The sequence below is a fragment of the Diuraphis noxia genome, unplaced genomic scaffold (assembly GCF_037042655.1).
Source record: "Diuraphis noxia isolate RWA-SAM2 unplaced genomic scaffold, SU_Dnox_SAM2 contig0002, whole genome shotgun sequence".
Taxonomy (NCBI): domain Eukaryota; kingdom Metazoa; phylum Arthropoda; class Insecta; order Hemiptera; family Aphididae; genus Diuraphis; species Diuraphis noxia.
In genome coordinates, this window is record NW_028301712.1 from 79,687,854 (window position 1) to 79,709,615 (window position 21,762).

General features: G+C 27.9%; 1 protein-coding gene across 2 annotated transcripts; it reads left to right on the forward strand.

Moving 5' to 3' along the window:
* The first annotated feature begins 188 nt into the window (after positions 1-188).
* Positions 189-19,243, forward strand: LOC107167349 (tetratricopeptide repeat protein 39C-like). Of its 2 annotated transcripts, XM_089221566.1 has the most exons (11): positions 189-542; positions 598-726; positions 4,286-4,466; positions 7,383-7,746; positions 8,181-8,319; positions 8,740-8,946; positions 10,563-10,740; positions 10,937-11,138; positions 15,389-15,694; positions 17,617-17,825; positions 18,949-19,243. In XM_089221566.1, exons 3-11 carry the CDS (start codon positions 4,311-4,313, stop codon positions 19,075-19,077), a joined length of 1,890 nt encoding a protein of 629 aa, XP_089077692.1. In that variant the 5' UTR covers positions 189-542; positions 598-726; positions 4,286-4,310; the 3' UTR covers positions 19,078-19,243. The 2 variants fall into 2 exon arrangements, with proteins under 2 accessions (XP_089077692.1, XP_089077691.1); XM_089221565.1 differs by having other exon boundaries at positions 189-726.
* Positions 19,244-21,762: the final 2,519 nt, after the last annotated feature.

Sequence of the window (21,762 nt, forward strand, 5' to 3'; positions counted from 1 at the left end):
TAATATATATATTTAAATGTCGCATGCGCTATGCAATATAATATAATTCCACGACTTCTCTATGAATCCAAAAAAGTGCCCGCTATATACTTACGGCCGTTTGACAGATGGATAATGCGTATATACATAGTGAAACAGTATGTTTTTATACTATATATATATATAGATATGAATGTATATATTATGTTTATATCTATTTATGTATGTATGTGTATACGACTGTACGAGTGAGGACACGCTGACGCGTTTTTTTAAAAACAAGGTCATGGGAAATGGGAATAATCGATTCTGTCGCACGCGCTTTTACGTGGTGCACACATCCCTATCCCTTCCTCACCACCGAGTTCAACGATTCGGCTGTGTTGGCTTTTATTGCACGTTTTTATTTTTTTGTTTCGTGTCCCGCGTGGCGTGGCGCCGCCGTTGGCAGCAAAAGCCTTTCTCGTTCAGTTTCTCGACCACGTCTGGTCATTAAACAATTCGTTTCCGCTCGCACCCGTCGCCGTCCGACACTGTATTATTATTTTATGTGATATAAATAGGTAGGTATCTTAAATCTTGAGATACATCATAATGGAAATTTAAACGTTCAAATAGTATCTGTGTGCACTGCAGTGCATTACGAATTTACGATCACGGTGAGCGCCCGAAGGTCCATCATCGTTCATGAGACCGCCGCAGCCTTTTGACGCAGTATTTGCAGCGGTGTTGACGATCCTCGCACAAGTAAGTACTATAATGTATATAATAATATTAATATTTTACATACAATAGTCGTATATAATTATATACATATATTATGTAGCAGTTCAAAGTAACTTGGCCGCTTGAGTTATTTTTAAAAGAGAGAGTATACACTATTTTTTTTTTTTTATTATTATAATCATAAAATATTTCAGCACACATGGTGCTATTACTGTTATTACAAATAATCATTTTTTAACTATGGATTCAATTATACTAGATACATACATATTTTATCGTGAATTTTAAAATGATGGCCTTATCAAATATCTATACAGTTAATGCAACAACCAAAAAAAACTTATCCACCGTCTAATATTATAATTACGATTTTGTCTGAGCATTTTAACTTTTTACAAAATGTTTGGGTTAAAAAATTAAAGTTTTATTTTGCGAAACATTTTAAAATAGTCATCAGATTATTTATTTCATTTCGTCTATATGTAAGTATTATGCAATGACAAACCTATACCGATAAAGTTGGAACCTATAACAAAAAAACAAATTTATTAAATATTATTTTTATTTTTAATTACCGAATCAAAAGTGTACCTACAACACAGCTGCTCGTGAGTTATTAAAAATATTTAAATCTTGAACTGAGTTAATTTATATATATTATTTAATATTAGTGTGTATAATTAGAGTAAATGTAAGATACAAAACATAGAATGAATTCGATGAATGTTCAGAATTACGTACCTACTTATATATGTAATTAAATTGTACAGCACTAGCCACCAAGCGTGCCTATGCATCATTGTGCCTATATCCTGCAGATAATTTTAATAGAAATTTAGGTGTGTATAGTATAGTATAAAATACACTCCTATTTCAACGTTAAAAAAAATTAATGATACCTACTCATAATTATTAATTACATATAATGTCACCCACGTGTTTTTATTAACAGCAAATATTTATTACAATTTAAATAGGCTCCCATTTTATTATAAACTAATCACTAATAGATACTGCCCCTATGTCCTACATATTCCTGTATAGTATATAAGTTCATGTGAATAAGAAGGTCCGTTTACCAGCCATGAATACTATAAAAATTTGAACATCAAGATATACGTCACTAAAAGGTGCACAATGCTCGTATTTGCACACATATCAGGGCCTATATTATAAGGGCCTTTATGTATATTATACATAAATATTATATTAGAAACATTAGACCAAAATAAAAACGCATCCAAAAACACTATTCACGCGGGATCTATATTTTATCAAGAGATAGAGAATACATTTAACCTCATATCTACTGGTTTTTATATTAAATAAACGAATAAAAATATAAATTTACTTATAGGGCTCGTTTTACAATCATAGTTTGAACCTCGGTTACGCTTAACCCACTGATTTTACCGGCCAAATCCTGCGATTTAGCCTTAGTTTTACTGAAGAGATCAAAATCTGCTAATTAAAAAAAAATTATATATCAGTGAAACGAAGTGTTGAAAATAAATACGTGATTACAAACCCGAATACATAAAACGTTAAGTTAAGCAACCAAGATAACGAAAACCTCACAAAAAATCGGTCAGTATCAAAAAAATCTTGTACCCAGTCCAAACATACTTACTAATGATAAAAATAATATTTTGTTTTAATTGACTATTAAACGAGGTCGTAAGTCTGCATACAAGCTAAATGTGCTTGAAGCCATAATAATATATTATAATTCATAATATAATCGAATAAAGCAATTTATTTTCCTCGAGGGTACATTATTAATACTGTTTTTGTTATTTTATAGTGTCCCTTTATAGCAGAATATTATAAAATAGAACCAAAAATAGTACCAACTTATATGTATATGGCAGATTATATAGGTTTTTATAACTACCTACCCCATTTTTACAATATTAATACACCTATCGGCTATCGTTACTAATTATTATTTAACATTATTTAACTACATGCCTATAGTTATAACTCGTGGAGAAGAATAATGGAAAAATGGCAGTGACTTCTGCAGTGTATGGGATGTTTATAAAAACAATTATTATATTGATATAATGGGACAAATGGTTTCACATAAAATAATAATGATCCAAATAAATGTATATAATGAAAGTTATAAATATTTAATGGCATGTTTTATTGTAAACGACTTTTTTTTTTTTAATGTATATATCTACAATTGTTGTACCATTTTAAGTCCATATTATGACCATAAGCGACCTACCGAAAACTATTCAATATTCATAAAAAAAAGTATGGCTATATTGGTAGTTGCTACATAAATACATGGTACTATTTAAATGTCTGACAAGAAGTTTGATTATAAAATAAAATATTTTACATAATATTTATCAATTATTAATTTTATAAATAAAAACTCGCTTTGCTGAATAGTAGGTTTTGAGCTTACATAGTCATTGAGTAGGTCGCTGCATAATAACATCCTCACATATTTAGTCTAAAATGAATATTTTGATTATATTTAAAATCATATTATTTACTTATTTTTTGTTATATGTTTACTTACCTATAATGTTACTGTAAAATAACTGACAATTACTTGTTTGATTTAATAATTTCATTAATTTATTGTAAGTTATTACTTATTACAGTTTACCTACTTTAATATTCGCAGTATAGATCTAATCCTCAAAAAAAAATTGTACATACGTACCTATACGGGGTTTCCTAGCCGCCAACTTAAATAAACTATACTATTTCATCACGTCCTGCTGCTGCTGACGTACGTTTTTTTTTTTGTTTTTAAACAACGAACACGTTTCCTTTGGTTTAAGAAACACTGAAGAAAAGTGAACACTCATGAAGAATGTAGTTTCATGTTTGCTTATCATGTTTCTTCGTTCGCCATTGAACATGGATATGATACCATTGCAAAAAAAGATTTTGAGCAGCGTGGTAGATACACGTGACGCTAGTTAGTTAATAGTTAAAATACGTAAAATAAATTGTATAAAGTACATTTTTGTGTCATAGTCACACTGTTACAGTGTATACCCATCATATTGTATACAAACAACTAGTAAATAGTAATATACTACCCGACTCCGATAAAGGTGCAAATATTGATTCTTACGAAAAAAATTTAACATCACGGTAAAAACGCCATACCAACATCGCTGTACGGATGTATTCCTATTTTACAGAAATTGAGTCGTATAGAATTAAGTAAAAAAAAATTAAAAAAAGATAAAAGATAGTCGACATAGCAAATAGACCAGCTTTTGGTCACCACTGATCCTAGTGTATATTACAATATAGCCTATAGGTATCCTTTGAAAATTTATTTAATGTACACCAAAAATGTAATGAAAATCAAAATCAATAAGTTATGTCTTTTTGGAAATTAAATCAAAGATGTATATGAAAACATATTGTACTTGATACAAATGTATAAAGCAAAGATTTGTTTGGCAACAAAAATATAGCGTTTATTGTTAGAACGTATTTTCATTGTGTTTAAGTCGTTGGAAGGCGATTTTATTAATGCTTTTTGCTTGGCTCGCATATAAAATCGCTACTAGACGTTATTTTATGTTTATTATTTTAGACGAACTCGTTCGCTGGTAATTGATATGTCCTCAGACAATGAACCTACTTGGAAAATATGCAGAAAAGCAGTTTGGATGTTGATACAAAATGTTAATAACTTATCCGAAGCCGAAGCATTACTGAACCGACAAGAGAATGACCTTCATATTGCAAGCGGCAAATGTTTCATTTTATTATTGGTCTATAATTTTTTATTTTACTAATTTTTCTGTAAAATAGTAGCACTCATTTACCATTTTATTTACCTTTTACATATTTCTCCTCTATAGAGTTTTCTTAGTTTTTAGATAACATACTTTTTCCCTGTACATTTTGTTTTTGGCACTCTCAATCATATTATATTATATAAAGTAGGTACTGCAAGCATTTGCAATTTATTGAACTTATGAATTTCCAATTGAAAAATAATTCTTAAAATTTAAATAATTTATCATGGCTTTAAATAGCTTAAAAAGAGTCAAAATATTAATTATTATAATTAAATATTATTTTGAAATCTACATTTTAATGAGATGGCAAAATAAATCAATTATGCAGCTTAAAATTAGGTGTGAATTGAAATATATACAAATACTATTTTGTTTAAAGTTAAAATATCTTATTTAATTTGTGTATAACACTATAACATAGTAAATAGGTACAATGCACATAGTACATACCTACTATACTAATATAATAAGCTTTTTGTCCATCGGTCTATATTTTGTATAATACGTATATAGGTACTAGAAAGTATATATGCATATTGCATATCCGTATATTAATTATTAATACATTTGTATAATATTATACATCTATAAATAATTAAATTATAATTTTGATCACTTGCGTACATTTTTTGAAGTCAATAAAAAATATTTCATTCTATATTGTACTGATTTTATAAGTAAGTCATGATTATACTACTTCTGTAGCCCCAGATAGTGCGTTCAGACCTAATGCATTGTTGCAGGATGGTTGATCCACAAAGCTTTCCATTTTCATCGCATAATTAATTTCACACATTATTTTTGTTTCGTTAGGATTATAATTCCATTTATATTTATTTTATTTCACTTTAAAACAAAAGTTTTTGGATATTATGTGATTGATACATTAATACTTATAAATACTTATAATAATGTTATGCTTTGGTAAAGTGGTAAATATGTTAAAACTATTCAGTACAAAGTCTTAAAACACATGATTATTTTAAGTGTGATAAGTGTGCCATAGAAATTAAATAGTCTAACTTAACCACAATTCTGCCGATTATAAATTTAAATTACTTACATGTAACATGATATTATATGTTATAATTTAAGGACTTTAACGCGCGTCATCAATTCAAGTGTAGAACAAATTTAAAAAAAAAAAACACACAAATCACTGTGAAATCAATGCATTCATCACTTCGTTCAGAATCTAAAAAAAAGTGGGTAAGTGGGTATCGCTCTGCTGTACATTGGGGTTGGGGTGGACCTCTGACTAGGGGTATACGAAATTTTATCGACACTTCAAAAGAAAATTTTCAGAAAAATTGAAAATTTCAGTTGTCTATAAATAACTCAAAAAAAGTCGAAAACTTGTGAAAATTCAACTGTATATAGATAACACTAACATAAACATTTGGTGAAAATTTCAAGTATTTACAGTGATTAGTTTTTGAATTACAACCATATAAAAAAATCGATTTGGTCGAAAACTGTAAAAATTTTTTGTTTTGTTTTTCTCGATTTTTTTGAAAACTATTGGAAAATGTTTACTTTTGACCTCTATAATGCACCAAGGATATTCACTTTTACATCGGAAACCACCCCCAAAGTTTGAAATTAAAGCATTATTTAGACTAGTTATGCTTTACACAGACACAAAAACAAAAAAAACACACATCATTATAAAATCAATGCATTCATCACTTCGTAATCGGAATCTAAAGCATGTGTCTATCGACTATCGTCTATCTCAGAACCTACTACCTAGTCAGCAATATTATAATACCCACATCTAGCTACATTGCTTCAATATTAAATATTATCCTATGTAATTCAACATTTATAAATTTTAAAATTTTCATACATTTGAGATTAGTTAAAGCATTAAAGGTGTAAGTTAATTTTACTAATACTTACCCAAACCTCTACATGTGTAGGTATATTATAAATCAATTGAGGTTGAAAGTGTAATAATAATTGATAAATATATAATATTATTGACTCCCAAGTAAACTTTTAATAAAAGTAAACATAATTAAACATAATACCGATAAAAAGAAACAATTTAATATAACAAATAGTTGTTAAGGTTTATATAGTTTAGCTCAATTATAGCTGTGAATTCTGTAGCTGAAGCAATAATATTATTGTTTCGAAATGCCTCGTTTAATATTTTATCTTTCATTATTTGAATGTAACATGTACCTTGATAAATATAGAAAGATTTTCTTTAAATAAAAATGATACTATAATATTCGAAAAAGAGTTCAAGATTTAAAAATATTTTTCGTACGATCAAACCAAACTTTACGTATATTTGAGGACTGACTGATAAGTAGGCAATTTTTTTTTTTAATTTGAATAAAAAACATTGTTATTTTTATTATATTTAAGCAGAGCTTGTGTTGGTAGTAGAGTGTTACATGTTACAAACTTAAATTATACACTATATATTATATTACAGTGGCATAATGATTATTGAGATTTAATTAAATATTTTAATATGTATGAAGAGGAAATACAAATAAGAATGCATTTCTTAAAATATATTTAGAATACAGTTATAAACTTAATGCAAGATTGTATTAATTAACTGTACACTAATTTTTTTAATGAATCATCAATAATTTAAATAATTTAATTTTAAACGATTTTTATGTTGATAAATAATTATATAAGTATACAGTTGAATCTAAAAAAAAATTACGTAAATATACCGACCTTTATAAATTATCGAAATCCTCAAAAGTCAAAACATATATTTAGTAGCTGCAGGTATGTACTTATTTTTACAAAATAACGTAGCGAATAACCAGCACTGCACGCTCACGCCACTTAATTGATTCGTCGCCATCTTTATTACGTTCTCTAATCTCTATAACTTGTCTGGGTTTACCGCAGACGGCCATTCAAGCGCCGGAAAAGTCGCGATTGGAATGTGCGCTGGTCGAGTTCAAACGACTTGAGGCGCGATGTGGCGCTATGTTGGACGACGGCGGGTGGTTGGGAGCGTTCAGGCGCAAACTACAATTCTCGTCCGGTGCCGCCACCGCGGGCGTGGACCACTACGACGGACAGATCGCGCTGGCCGACGTCACCCTGTGCATAGTCGGACTGATGGTCGTCAAGGTCATGAACGGGTACAATGTGGGCCACATGGCCACCGCCAAAACGGTATACACGTTGCGGCGTGCCTGGAAAATGTACCAACAGTGTTATGCCTCTCTGCTGGACGTATACCGCACCGTTTACGACTTGGACCCCGGTCAGCGAGTTAACCACTATTTTTTTACTCGATACTTATACCTGTACCACGGTTATCTATGTATACATACCATATTATTGAACCGGATTCACAGCTACGTCGTGTCGATCAAACCACATTCTAATTGAACGTTTAACTTTTGGTATGATGGTATAACCGAGTTAAAGCCGAGGATACCAAGAATTGAATACGGCTCAACTTTTAAACCAATATGGTTACCAGTTATAACCATAGTTACTACGCCCTAACGGCTCGCGCGACACGACACGCAACGTAGCTGTGAACCGGACTTTATAGTAGCTGCTTATATCTTATATCTTCTAATTCTAAAAACAGCTTGTTGATAACTGTGACCTATACCTGCTGTAATACCCATTGCGATTTGGGACTTCGCTCACTAGTATTTATTGTGATTTATTTGTTGTGTTCACCAGACGACAACACTCCAAGGTGGCCGCCAGTTTTGAAACGCAGACAATCCACGTCTGCCACCTCGTTGGCTTCGACGTCAAACATAGGAAGTCGTATGCATCGCTCGGCTACCACGTCGTTTGTAACTTTACGTCAAGATTGGTACACGTGAAATAATATATTAATAATATTAAACAATATATACCTACAGTGATTTTTTTTTTTTTGTGAACCAGACGATTATCGAAAATACTATATCATACTATTTCATATATTTTTAAAAACAAATTAACTTAATAAATAATCAAAGTCAAAGTAATAGGTATAGCAACTAGTAATAGTGTTTTTTAATGATTTAAAACTCCTTACATGTATTTATTAAGATAATTTAAAACATCTAGTTCATGGTCCTCTGCTTACTGTCTTAAAACCAAACTTATCTGTCTAAAATCTACAATCTAATAGTATATAAATACTTATATAGGTACTTCCTAGTATAATACTATTAACTTGTTTAATTTAAAATTTTTTTTTAATAATATGCTTGAGTACGTATAAGATATTGTTGTTTTTTTCATATAGTGTATCAAACGGGATGTCTAAGGACGTTGTTAGATTGATGGCAGCGGTCAGTGTGGGATATGGAGCTTTTAATTTGATGTTATCATTAATGTCGCCAATGGTAATCCCTTTAATCGGGATGTTGGGGTTTCGTGGAAATCGCCGAACCGGTTTAGAAGCTTTAGCGTTTGCTAAAAACGGGTCCGACGTACACGCACCGTTAGCATGGTAACTACTAAAGTACTAAATTGTAATGCTATAACTTTTTTTTTACTAAAAAAAGGTACGCACGTAATTATTTTTCTATTGTTTTTTCCAACGCTTTTGAAAACTTCTGAGAAATTTTTGTATTGAACTCTTAACAATAACCAGCATCTTCAATATCAATAAAAAAAGTCTTATATACCAATCACAAAAATTAAAATCTATGCTTGACTACTCTCTTTATTCATCATACAAACTATAATATTAAAAATTACGAATCCGCTCATAATCTTTTTTTTTTGGTAAAAAAGTTTTTTCATTCAATCTGTTTCAAAAAAAAAAAAAAACAATAAGAACAATTGATGATAATGCTAAAATAAATAAAAATACAGATTGGACAGACTGCAAAAGCCTCCCAGCGTAGGTATAGGTACTACTACGACGTAGTAAAGAATCTTTGTTAGGCTAGCTGCAGGTCACGACACCACTGTCTTTTAAGTATTTTATTCGGGTTGCCTAGCATAGAAGCAGATGAAAGATGAAAGTTTGGATGTTATGGGATTCTTATGATGTGCTAGGTGGCTATTGAAATGTTTGTAGTAGGTTTTTGCTTCACTCATAATCTAAAGCCACAAGAGTTTTATTTTAATTTTACCATCATATTTGTGCATATACTTGGTATAAACATTTTTTATTTGATTTATTTACGACAAATTTTAATTGATATTTTTATACCTAACAATTTTGTGCGCAAGCTTGATTGAACGCAAAATCAGTCGGCTGATTGATTATTCTCTTTCGAGGCAGAATATATTTGTTATGTATTAAAAATTTGATTTCATCTTAAATGTTGCTATTGTAAAACGTTTAGTTTTTGCAACTCTAAATCGATTTTGTTTATTTTTTTATTGTAATTTAAAAATAAAACTTCAATTAGTTCAGTCCAATCAATTAAAAATAACATAAATATTATAATACAACTTAAGCATTCATAGGTATCTTTAGAAATAAATCAACGACGCCTCTCACTCAGAATCGTTTTTCGTACATTTATCATTGATTTAAAATTTAACAAATCCATCACAATTCACAGTAACCTACACCTCAATAATGAGATAACAGTATAACACACTCGAAACCTTTTATGTACAACAAATTAATGAGGTACCATTAATAATACATCATGTGCTTATAGGATTATTTTTAAAGGTAAAAATTAATAAATGCACCATAATGTGACAACACTTTAAAATTAAAATGTATTATATAGTTGAGTATATTATGTAGAGCGTATATGTAGATACTCTAGATTATATAGGTTTGTGAAATCCAATTACAATCTTGATGATATCATAGTTGCGTGTAGTAAAAATTAAATGAAGTAAAAAATATTCAATAAAAGAGTTCTAGACTATTACTTTAAGTCTTTAAGTACCTACCTAAAATAAAAAAATTACAAAAATCAGAACTTAAATATAAATGTATAATTTAAGCAATTAATAAGTTGGCCTTCTTAAAAAACCATCCAATATACTTACATAATATGCATGGGTACTAAAGACCGATTTAAAGAGTCACAAGGGTGGCAGAAATACGTATTTGCTGACCTAAACGATTGTGTAAATATCTATTTGTTATAGGTTGATCCTTTCATGGTATCACATGATGGGAAACACAGATTACTTGTTCGACGGTCCACAATCTCGAGAAGATGAAACTTACGTCAAGGAATCGGAACAATTAGTATGTAATCCACCTGAAGAGTTCCTAAACTCGACATGTCTGCAATACTTTATTGGGCGATCGCATTATCTCAAGGTTTGTAGTCTGTAAGACTGTGTAAGCTTAACATAATACATATTATATTTATATAACTTAAGTAGAAGTTATTGGCTTTAATTTTATCATAGATATTCATGTCTATTATATTGACTATATTTAGACATTAAGTAAATTGACGTTAAGTTATTGAGTTCATTAAATATTGATCGTGTCAGTAAATTTATACTCGTAGGGTGATTTAGAACGATCAATACGAGCGTACGAGATTGGATCAACCGTTGTAGTTGATAATTCTTTTGTAAGTATGAAAACATTGTGTTTACATGAGTTAGGTTTCATGTATGCAATTAAATTGGATTGGATGGCTGCGTATAAAAAATTCGCAAGTGTAGCAGAAGTGTGGATGAGGCAGTATCATTACTTTATGGCTACAGGTAAAAACAAATTATTACATTTATAAAAACATTTATCTCGTAATTTCTTACTGAACTAAAACTCAAAAACATATAATTGTTGCAAGAACTGAATTTAAAAAAAATCGTTATTTTTATTTTTATCTTAGCTTCTATCATCAATTATTCTTATTGTTCTCCTTTGAAAAAGATTGAATAAAACATAATAAAAAAAAAAAAAAAAAAATCGTACTGTTAATTATTGTATACCTATCTATTGAATCTAAAATATACGGTCTTTAATCCAACGACTAATGATGTATTTTAAGTTGCAATTTTCGATAGGTAGTATTTTTTTTCATATTTTGAGTTATTTATTTTTATAATTATAGATATATTATATATTATAATTGTAACTTCGTAATTAAAATATTCCATAACATTTAAATTATAATTATTAATAAATGGTATAGGTATTATTAGGTATTATTATTTATTGTGATAACATATTGACATTATAATATTATGTCCATCTTAAGTGTTTCATGAAATGATGTATAATCTTATACATTTCAAACTTAATTATTATTATTCATATTTATACGTGATTTGTATTTAACTTATTTTATTAGTAATATAATTTTATTTTAATTATTATTATACTTTTTTTTTCTTAATCATATAACATGTTTTTTCATACACCTGCTGTAATTGAACTTGATGACCGTTCATAATTTAAATTAATTAATAAATTAATACATAATAATTTACTTAGGTTAAACATTTTATTTTAAAATATATCTTTTCGTCATTTATAGTGTGGTGTATGCTTTTATTTATTGTATACACTATATACTATTCTACAAAATTCAAATAAGTAGCCTAAAGATTTTAAGAATATAATAAAGTATAAAATAATATCTAAGTATTTAGTTTTATTATAAAATGGTCTATAGATATGAAACTTGCACATCGTTTATACCTATAAGTTATTCACAAATTACTACGATTCAGTGTTATATTTTATTCTATGATTTAGCTGGAAATTTAAAATATTCCAATAATACAATGTATGTTTATATGAAGAAATAAACAACCGAGTTATTCCATTTATGGTATCATTTAATACATTATAATATGAAATTTTAACTTTTCCAATCGATTCGCATAATGAGATGCAGTCTTGAGTTCTCAGTGTTTTTTGCTTTCTGATTTCATGGTACGAAGGTGGGTTTATAGAGTTAAGTTCGAGTTAGGGAAATAAAGACAGCTGGTGAAATCTTAAACAGGGTTTTAAAGTTTTCAAATATTAAAGGATTTGTTCACACCGTATTTGCTGAAAAAATTATTTATTTATTTTAAACAAAAAACTTTAAAAAATTTCATAGATTTTTATGATATTTTCTCGGTCTATTATAATTCGTTGAATTGTAATTATTTTTCACGTAAAAATTTAAGTAAATATCGAAATTCGGCATAATTGCAGTAATTTTTTTCATTAAAATTATAATATTTTGTCTAATGTACGATTTTAAAAATCGGTATTTATACCGCGTGGATGCTCCCGTGGTATACTAGATATTTTGCAAACAGTTTGTAAAATATACCAAATATTTTACTTTGACGAAGTTGAAATTCAACTAAAACCAGTAAGAGTTTTCAAAGTTCTTTATTTGATATGGTTAAACATAAAATCTAAATGAATAATTTGAAAACTTGTGCGTTAATTACGTTCCCTGGAGTTGCGAATACCGTCATACCCATCTAAATGGTTGATGGTATGGCAATAAATTTATAAAACGTAGAACTGTAAATTAAGTTGAAAATAAAATTATTTTAAGCGTTTAATTTATTTGTGATTATTTTCGTAATCAGGTGACTGGTTGGTTCTTGGTAGCAAAAAATAGAGGTGGTTTAAAACATCGGTTATATACAATAAACGATAAATTCGTAATATTACGAGTTTAGTTATTTTTCTGTAGGTATAAAATCAAAATCTATCAATGATAGTTTTTTTTTTTTTTTTTACTCAAATTGAATAATTGTAGAATCCGAATTTTCACAAAATACTGATATAAATATTTACGAAATATGATATAATTTTAAAAATATTGTAATTATTATTAGTAATTTAAATATATAATATTATATTGAAATACATTAGCCCTACTTTAAATTATGAGTAGAACGATGAATGTATTGATTTTTTAATGATGTATGTTTTTATTTTATTTTTTCTGTCTGTGTGTACACGATAAGTATAGTCGAAATAATATTTCAATTTTCAACTACCTTTTTTTCTGGTAGAAAATTGATACTAATTGGTACAAGGTTTAAATTCCCAGTAATTAGCTTCGGGGGGAAAAAAATAAAGATAAAAGGGAATTTTTAACTGAAAAAAAAATGATGGGGCTCCATTTCAATAATTTAAACTTATACCTAAGCTAACATAGCTATAACAAATTAATTTTGAAATTCTTAGAAAAATATTATGTTTTAGAGAATGAAATTAAAAATGTAAGTTATCATTCAAAAAAGTTTAATACTTAATACCAACAAAAAATTTTATTTTATAATGACTTTAAATTACATTAAAAAAAATAATAATGAAAATGAATTAAAGATAGTGAGTGTCAACTATTAACTGTAACAAAAATTACTTTATATGATATGATAGTGGTATTTACACACATTTTCAATTTTTAAAACCTTTAGAAATCTTATTAATACTCGTACCTGAATATTTTATATTTTTGATAATTGGATAATTCTATAATCATGTGTATATATAAATGGAAGTGATGGAAGTGTAAAGTATTATATGTATGTTCCAGCATAACTTTAAAATTCTTCGAGAAATTTTAACAAACTAAGCGTCTAATTTACGAGTGTCAATTCCTATTTGAAAAATAATGCTGTTGGGGTAGGTGTAGGACAACCCTTAGAACTCCTATGGATTGATCTTGGTAGTAGTAACTGGGTTATCACCATAACTATCGATTTTAATTTGACAAACTTGAAATTAATGAATCGTTGTAGATTCCCATCAGCATATTGTAATTATTAAGCTGTATTATGTGACTGATAAAAAGCTCATCATGCCATGGTAAACAGAATAGGGAAATAGGATTAAACCCGTGGCGCCATCTGTCTGGTTTTTACCGATTAATAAGAAATAATAGTTTATACGGAACGTTTTGAAAAGTAAAGTTGGCGTTGTTTACTTTTATTTTATTCATATTTACCTAGGCAATACAATAATATTATATTATATTACATACATATACAGGGTGTAACAGATAGAACTAACTTTTAGAATAACTTTTGTTATTAAATTAAGAGACCCTTGCGTTACACGTACAATATAAAAAATTTTCATTTTTTTAATAGTAAAAATAAAAAAATTTAAATTTGATTAAATTTTTATTGGAAAAATTCAAAATAGCCAATTTGTAAATTTAATTAAAAGAAATATTTTGATGGTAAAAATATTTATCTAAATCAATTAGTTTATTTTTTAGATTTTTTAAAATATCAATATTTTTTTGCATAAATCACTTTGGAGCGTTATAACTTCTGTCTTCTTTCAAATATTATTTCTGAAATGAGTATATTTCTTAAATTATTTATTAATTATATAATTTTCACAATTTTTGTTGTACTTTTAATTAGCATAATTTTTTTTTTTTAAGTCAGTTCTATTTGATACATCCTGTATATTTTATTTATAAAATTAGTAGATAGTCTTTCATAAATGTTTGATTTTGTTAAGTATAGGTAGTAAGGAACCGTAACAGATATATTATTATACTAGTACAGTAATATACTTGAATACTTTTATAATCCCTTATAGATATTATATCATAGTAACAACTAACAAGTAACTTTAAGCTATAATTTATTGAAAAAAGTATAGTTTTTCATTACTGCTATGTGGGCTGCGTTCACACGATGATAGTAAAATGTGAATACGTGATTGTTGCCCTTTATTATACTCCCAAATTGCTCAAACATATTATCATAAGCCAATAAAAATGTCATGACCTATTGTATTTCCTTCAAAAGTTTCAACCATAAGGGTATAGATGATTTACTTTTTCAGGTAGTTTACTATAGGCTACGCTAAAATATAATAATACATAATATAATGGTATTAATAAGGTAAGCTTAAATATCAGAACTTTTAATCAGGATACCCCCTCCCCCAAAGTCAAGAACTGATAAAATAATGCCCAGAAAAAATCATAAACATTAATAATGATGCGCTGGGTGTGTGTATTTATATTCTATAGTGTGCGCAGGCGCGGCGGGCGATACCACTACGGCCGAGCTGATGAGACGGCGTGCTTACGAAGCAGTCAACGGTTACAAGTTGAATACTTGTCAGGGAACGATGTACAGCTTCATGGAGAGCAAGGAGACTCAGGTGGCCGAAGCGTTGCGGTGGACGGCGGCGGCCTCGGGCGGAGACGACGCCGACCGCAATCATGATGACGATGACGGCCGGCGACACTGCCGTCTGATCGCTTACGAGGTGCTGTACGTCAAGTACGGCGTGGCCAAGTGGCCGGTGGACTCACTGCACGCCGTCCTTTCTGGTGAGCACCGCGTTAATCGTCTGCTGCAACATAATATAATAATTTGTACGTTTTGATTATTTCACCACTGCGCGTTCACCGCGTATAAACTAAATATACACTCTATAGGACACTAACACGCTGGATACACGCCTGTACTCAATAAAGATTTTTAACATATTATTTTTGTAATTATTATTAAGTTACGCAGTAAGTACATAATTCATAAATATACGTAATAATATTTAAGAGTCATAAGAATTTAGGAATTTATCACAATATTAATGCAATATTCACGTGTACGATGACGTATATATTATATACCTATGCAACAATAATTTTCGGACTTTACTGGTAGTGACTTCCAAATTTTATTTTTTATTCTACATGTATGAACTAGGTGACTTCAAATAATTATTTGGCGACCCTTTGGTCGAGAATCGGTGAACTAAACTGATTAATGGTATTGTAAGTATACGTCATGTGGGTTTCAATAAATTATATAGTTATTGCTAATAACTTATTATTGGTTGTACTATGTAAGTGTCTGAATTGCACTGTACAATCAATATTATTGCTTTAGTATGACTAGTATGTCCGAGTGGCCAGTGACATAACCAGGGATGAGTTGGGAATTAAAACTCCCCTTCCCAAAATCAGCTACCCATTTTACTTTATTTTTTGGCTGCTAGCATATTATCCTATATATATAATGAAATGAGTGTCCAAAAGTATTGTTAAAAACTGAAGTTAAATGTTTAAAAATAATATTTGAAGTTTTTTTTTTTAATTAAAATAAATATTAAAAATATAAAACTCCAAATGTTATTATACATTCAATTGTAAATGTAAGATTACCACCTATATTATTATTTACTTGTTTATCAGTTTATCACTAATTCGAATTTGAATAGGTACTACATTTTTGGAAATTATATATAGTTAACACTAAATAGCTTAATCATTTTTTTGTTGATTTACGATTACGATATAATATATTGATATTAGATCACAAAATATAGTACACACTACTAATACTTATCAAACGATTCTTACGAAAAATAAATTGTGTATAAAAACTTAGTGTTTTGAATTCTAACTCAAACAAAAAAGCAACCAATTAGTTTATATTTTAATTTGCTATGATATGATATTTGAATTAAGTTATAAGATAACGAATTAACTTCTTTTAGTTTTTATACTTTTTGTATTAAAATTTAAACTGTTCACACACACAAAAACGAAAAATAAACATTTGTTTTATACGCGTGTTTCTACTGTTTATTAACTGTTCAAGTATAATGTTTATTTCATAATAAAACTTGATATTAAAATAGGTACACACTATTAAATAATACGATCTTTTTAATCTAAGTAATTTTACATAGCGTTTTAGGACGTTATTAATTTTATCGTTTTCCAAAGCTAAACACATGAGACGCTTTTGGCTTTTCTATAATATGATTAATGATGATTAATTACATTTCTCAATTTAATATTTGGCTATTATTTATTGAGTTGGGCCATTAATCATGATTTTTAGTATGCTTTTTCTATCCTTTAATATTAAGTTAAAATGAACATGTAAATGTAATAGAGACTCATCTACAGAATATCTTATATAATAATTTTCTATTATTCATCATTAACCATTAATAAATATCACAATGCCGCAAGTTGGCAGTGGGTGACGCGTTGTTAAAACTGTACTATCCTTTAATTAAAACAATATTTACACTTTCTTGGAATATTATTAGGTATACTTAATGTTCGATTTTTCATTTTTTTTTCTTTATTTATTGTATATGGTAAAATAATTTAAGATCTTGTACTTGCTTATATAACCCTATTAACCCTAATATCGTGTTTACGTTTTATGGGATTTATTTCATTGGCGATTATTATTTTATGATTGCTATTCTCATTTTTATTATTATTGACAGATTGTCAAGAAGCTGAAGACGACGACAACACCATGTGGTACACAAAACAACTGCTGACAATCGTCTGTCGAAGAGTTCTGAGTTTTGTCGATGACCACTGTCATTCCCTGATCGAAATTGTTGAAAATATGGACCGAAACCAGCGGCGTGATCACTTGTACGCATATGGAGTATATGAACTGACCGCCGAACAGATCAGACACGTCGAAGTAAGCGAGATTTTAGTATATAAAACTTATAAAATTTGATTATCATACAATATGGTAGGTATATTAGTATTAATAATAAGTTTATAATTATGGTAGATTATTATAGTAGATTGGCTTTTATCCCTATTATATTTTATACAAATCACTTTATGACTTTATCGGTCAAAAATGATTGCATTAATATTGAATTATAGCTATGGAGAATATATTTATACGAATTTTTACAGTTTTTTTATTCATTCCGTTTTATTTACATTATTGGTACTTTTTCATGCCAATTCATTTACTTATATATAGAGTTACAATTTCCAAACTAATATTATTAGTTTCTGAAATTTATTACAACATAAAAAAACAAGATGGTAATCGTAATCGATTATCCACTATTAAAAAATCATTTACTTTAGAGTGTTTTGTCGCTACAACTTTCAAGTACAATTTATAAACAACGAATTTCCTAATGTATTTCTTTGTTTAAAAAATAAAGGTACCTACCTACACCTTTTATTTTTTATGTTGGTAAAGTGTATACGGGTTGAAGATTTAAGATCACGCAAATATTTGATTACCGATAATACTACATAGAACAACCTTTTAGAATTTATATTTAATCACCGATTGAATTCCTCATAAATAAAAATATATAAATATATATAATGATAAATTATATTGCTGTGAATTTCTAGTAATGAAAACCAATGTCAGTTATCAAAGTTTTAAAATGTAGGTTATATATACGAAGTATCTATTATGTTCTATGATTTATATTTATTAGATATTTGTAAATTATGTTTTAATCCTAAATAGTTGTATCCAAATTATCCTAGTTATGCATTGGTTAGGTTAGTTGATCACTGCTCACTAAATTACTAGCTCACTAATTTATGTAGGTACTTTATTTTATTTTCATTTGTAGGTACTATTTTACTGTATATAGTTCAGTCTTTAATTCATTACTACACTTATTTTCATCTTATATAAAGAGGAAATTAGTTTTCGACTGTAACGGTCAACACCCAAAAGACAAAAAACATTTATAACTTATAAGTTATAACTATAGTCTATAATATAACTAATATCCCTAAGTATCTGTTCCAATTTGTGTTATTTATTTTTTAAACAGACTATAGACGAAGGCAAACGAACAGTCCAAAAATTAAAGGATTTAAAACGAGATTACCATTTTCAGTACTTCTACGATATGCGATGTGTCTCATTGCAAGCGTACATACAAAAACTGAATGTCAGGTGACGATTTTTTAACTACTACAACATGATGAAGTGCGAGAAACAATGTTTTTATAAACTTATTATTATTGATCAATTTATTTTGTATTACTTGAGCACATATAGATTATTATTGTTTTCAAAGGAATCGTACACTAAAATACAAAATTAAAACACATATTTTTTCTATACTTGATGTCTGGTATTGAGTAATTATAAAAATAAGTAATATATTATTATTTAAAGTACCTACTTACATGTACATTCAAATAAATAACAAAAAAATACTTAAGCTATTTATAATAGTTATAGATTTATAGAAGGGTAAATTGTGTAATTAAGAAACAGAATTTTAAAACAATGTGATGTTTTTACAATGTATACATGTAGGGCCAATTATTATTAAATTTGTTAAGCTAATTTCAAATTGCATCAAATCAATCTTAACTCTTAAGTAATATTATTGTATAAATATTTTAAGATAAATTAGTCTTAGCTTCATATTTTATAGGTAATACTTATGATATTGATCTCAACTAGATATTATTAACTGTATTGAACTATCAACTGGAGAATTGGGGGTTTTAAACGTAATTTTTGGCTTTACTGATTTAAGTCAAAATAATTTTGATAAAAATATTAGTGCATAATCTTATTTGGTTAACTTGAGAAATTTTATTTTGATACCTTGACATTTTCAAATATTTATTTTTTCCTGATATATTTCTTTTAGGTAACTAATGACTGCAACAACACGAAATTCCATCTTTTCATTTCATGTAAGGTCAAATATTTCCAGAATAATATTTTTACCTTTAAATTTGATGATACTTAAATTCACTCTAATTTTCAAAATTACAGAACAAAATGGATTATTTTGAATTTAATTTTTAAATTTGTTATGTTTTCTTATTATTATTAAAATGTAATGATATAGGCTATACATTGTCTTAAAGAACAATGGTTCTCAACCTAGTAGGAGCATCCTCTTAAGTTTCAAGGGAGAGATGAAATTTTTTTTCATAACAAAAACGTGATTTTTGATTATTTTTCATGTTAAATCGAGAAATTATTAAGTTTACTAAATTTATTTAGTTTATAATTACTTTTATTTCGTTATTCCTTCACTAATGCACTAATTCAACCATTTTTGACTGAGTTATCTCCTTGTGTATCCAGATGTTAAATTGACTATGAAACTTTTAGTGCTGTTTTTCTTCACTTACCTACCTCTGTGAGTTTGGCTTTAAGGAAATTACAAATCAAAATAACGAGCTCAAATGCACAATTAGACGTAAAATGTGACCTGACATGTGCATTATCACAGTTATCGAAAAACATAAAAAAATTGATTTTAATAAAGCAGTGCCAACCCTCTCACTAATTTCTATCTATATCATAAAACTAAACTTAACATTTAATATTTAAGAAAGTGAATATACAATATATTTTCTAACAAAGTAAATACATTAAATATTTTTAGAAACTTCATTGTTTTTAATTTATATCAATCAATTAAAGGCATGATGAATATTGTATATATTAAAATATCTAAATTTGTAATATATATGTATTCCTATTACCTATATATTTGTATATATATATTAAACATAATTCAATGTTATTAATTATTATGGTGAATGGAAAAGGCGAGACGCATTACATCATAAAATAGCATGAAAGAATCCATGCACCTCTAAAGGTTGAGAACCCTCTCTATAGAATATATTATCAGACATCTATGTTGTGTAAAAATATTTCTTGCAATTATTATTACTTGAGTGAGTTATTACTTATTATTTAAACAAAAAATTATTTTAATAGTTAATTCTACCTACTGAAATATTGTAGCCTACTAAATTAGTTGGTATCTATAACTATTACCTACATATACATTTGCTAGATTTACATATACGAGTATAATACGTTTACATAAAACATTTTTATAAAAATAGTGTTATTAAGTTAACTATATATTTGTAAGTGGACACCAAATAAAATAAGTAAATAATGAGTTTTGGACTTTTCCCTTAATAACAATTTTTTTTTTTTACCTCATTAAATTGTGTATCATTCAAATTAGATATTAAAGAACTAGTACGTTTTACTTAATTTTAGTTTAATAAAGTATAATCTGCCACCTGTTTATAGAAAAAATATTTTTATTGTCTAAAATCCTAAATTCGAATACGTCTAGAACCATTGCCGGATCCAATATTTGTTTTTTTTTTCTATAAACAGTTATTATTTCTATTATGAATTTTAAATTATTTTACTCAAAAAACATCTTGTTCAGTATATTAATATATAACTTTATAAAATACAATTATTTTATAGTAACAAACTATACACAGCTTTTATAAAGCTATGGATGGCATGTGTTTGTAATTTATATAACAGGGTGACGATGATTAATTAGGAAAAATACAAACGGGTGCATGGAGCTTTACTTCAAGCAACCCTCGTCATTTGTTACAAGGTTTCAGTCGTTTTCAACAGCCTCTTGGCGGTGTCTCAAAATTCTAGTAACTAATCAGTGTTCTTTCGAAAAAGAAAAATACACTCATGTAAATATTTCAATGAAAAGAAATATTATTTGTGTCATCACTAAAATAATAAAATATATCAAAGCTTCTTAATGTATTGATAATACTTGAATTATTTTGAGTTACTATAATTTTATTTTTAATTATTCATAATGCTCAACTTG